The following is a 2,063-nucleotide window of genomic DNA, read 5'->3' as shown; positions in this document are numbered from 1 at the left end:
GCTCAGGTCCCTTCCAACCCGACCAACTATGAAACTGTGAAACTACGTGCTCCAACATGTTCTGAATAGAACACATCAGAGCAGACTTGACTGATTGATGTAATAGGGATAATCTTGACCAAATGCTATGTTGGTTTGTTTACCCTCCTCATTCTTTCTATGTTGGTTTGTTTACCCCCCTCAGCCTTTCAAGGATGAAAGAAAAACTACCGTGAACTTTTTGTTGTGATTATTTAGAGTTGTCCTCCTCTGACATGCATATTGAGAAACTCTGTCTGCAGCAAATGATGAAGCTTCTGATACACATGTCTCTGAAGTAGCAGAACAATCTTGTTGCACCTGATGTGAGAGAAAGAAAAACAAGTACCGAGTCTGTCAGAACATTTTAACCATCCAAAATACATTCTCTAGAACAATAGAATAGTAAAATTAATTTCAATTTAGTTAATATAAAAGCCTACATTAACTCTTTTCTAGAAAAAAAATAAGTAAGTTTCCTATTGTCCACTGAGGAATTTGGTGTTTGAGCTTCCTGAGAATATTTGGTTTCCACATATAGATTTCAAAGGTACAGTGGAAACAAAACCTATTTTTGCACTGGATACACTAAATACTGCTTCTCTTGTCAATGGTATATGATTCCCAAACTAGAAAACTTAGAAACTGGTTAAGGTTGAAAAAACCTACATAGGGTTGAGAGCAGAGCTTTTCAAATAATTAATTTTTTATTTCTATTTGTATCAAACTAATATAGAATATTTTTGTCCATTTTTTCTGCCAAAACAGAAAGGATGGAAGGACTTTGACTTTTAGATACTTTATTCTGGGCTTTGAGGTACAAAAAGTTGGCCCCTATCGGGTCCAATATACAAAGCAAAGACAAACAAATTACCATGAAACCAAGAGCACCATGTCGTTACATTCATAACATCACACCATGACAAACACCTTTGCTGTATTACACGTCATACCTAACATGCCATTATGTGATCGGGACACCCAGCCACACGGTCATACAGACCAAAGCCCTCTATAAACAAACGATTCCTAACCTGCTCTATCCAATCATACACGTGACAACACCTTCAACTTCCCACACAAAGAAAAAATGCAAAAAGGAGCCTGGTGACGGCTCAGGGTGCAGCACAAACTTGGAGTCGCAGTCCACCACTAACCCTGTCCAGTTGCCCAGACCGGTTAACAATATTCCCTCTAAGGTGTAGTGGTCCGTGAGCATACTGCTTCAGTCTGTGAGCGTGCCGCTTTGGTCCATTCCCGAACTGGTCCCACCTCCCCCTTTTGGAATGCACCACTTTGGTCTGCCCCACAGTATAACAACAAAATATAATACTATAACCTTTATTTACCAAAATGACTCCCATCTACCTTTGGTAAATAAATGATAGAAAAAGCAGCTAACAGCTAATTTACCCAAAGTACCATATCTGCCTATGCCCTTAGACCAACCCAGCTGTAACCAGCACTTTAATACTTTCAAATTCAAATGCATAAACTAGTGACAATAAAGACAAACCACTAAATGGCTAAAAAACTGGCACCAGCCCCAGCCCCCCCCTCACCTCCAGGAGCACAGCTTGGAGGGAATCTTGGCCATAAACACTGGCCTTTCTTTTGATTTGAAATCTGCTTTTATTTCTGCAGCAAATGCATTTTAGGGAGTGGAGGATTGGAATTCATTTATTTTTATTTTTCACTTATTAATATGCCTGTTTTTGATGGTTTTAACTCGTACCATTTCTAGCTTTACTGCACCATATATAGTGAGTCACTGCTTCTATTTTTCAAGCTTGGCAAGCATAGTGAGGATTCACCTTAGCTGTATCCTAAGATATTAGTTGATCTGTCTAAGGGTCTTGAGAGCTTTGGTCAGCCATAGCATCTCAGATTGATTGGATGGAAATTGAGTAGAGTCACTGAATAGGACAGATTTTTCTGTCTGAGGCAGTTAAGAGTAAGATATTTTAAACATACCTGCATACTCAATTCCCTTTGAAATGACATTTTAAAGATATTTAGGCTGTTAACTCCCACTACAATTAATA

At 38.7% G+C, this 2,063-nt stretch overlaps 1 protein-coding gene across 15 annotated transcripts in view; it reads right to left on the bottom strand.

Moving 5' to 3' along the window:
* The window catches only part of DNTT (DNA nucleotidylexotransferase), a 464,208-nt gene that overhangs the window by 264,049 nt on the left and 198,096 nt on the right, over window positions 1–2,063 (bottom strand). For 14 of the 15 annotated variants that reach the window (XM_019502670.1, XM_019502663.1, XM_019502671.1 and 11 more), the window contains one exon: window positions 211–339. The exons of the other annotated variant lie outside the window; for it this stretch is intronic. In XM_019502670.1, the coding sequence (XP_019358215.1) occupies window positions 211–339 (129 nt within the window). The remainder of the gene's footprint in view (window positions 1–210; window positions 340–2,063) is intronic. 15 annotated transcript variants of the gene reach the window in all.

This window comes from Gavialis gangeticus, unplaced genomic scaffold, assembly GCF_001723915.1.
Source record: "Gavialis gangeticus isolate Ggan-Ray unplaced genomic scaffold, GavGan_comp1, whole genome shotgun sequence".
Lineage (NCBI taxonomy): Eukaryota > Metazoa > Chordata > Crocodylia > Gavialidae > Gavialis > Gavialis gangeticus.
Note: the sequence above shows the minus strand (reverse complement) of the source record. Positions and strands in the feature narration are given on the sequence as shown.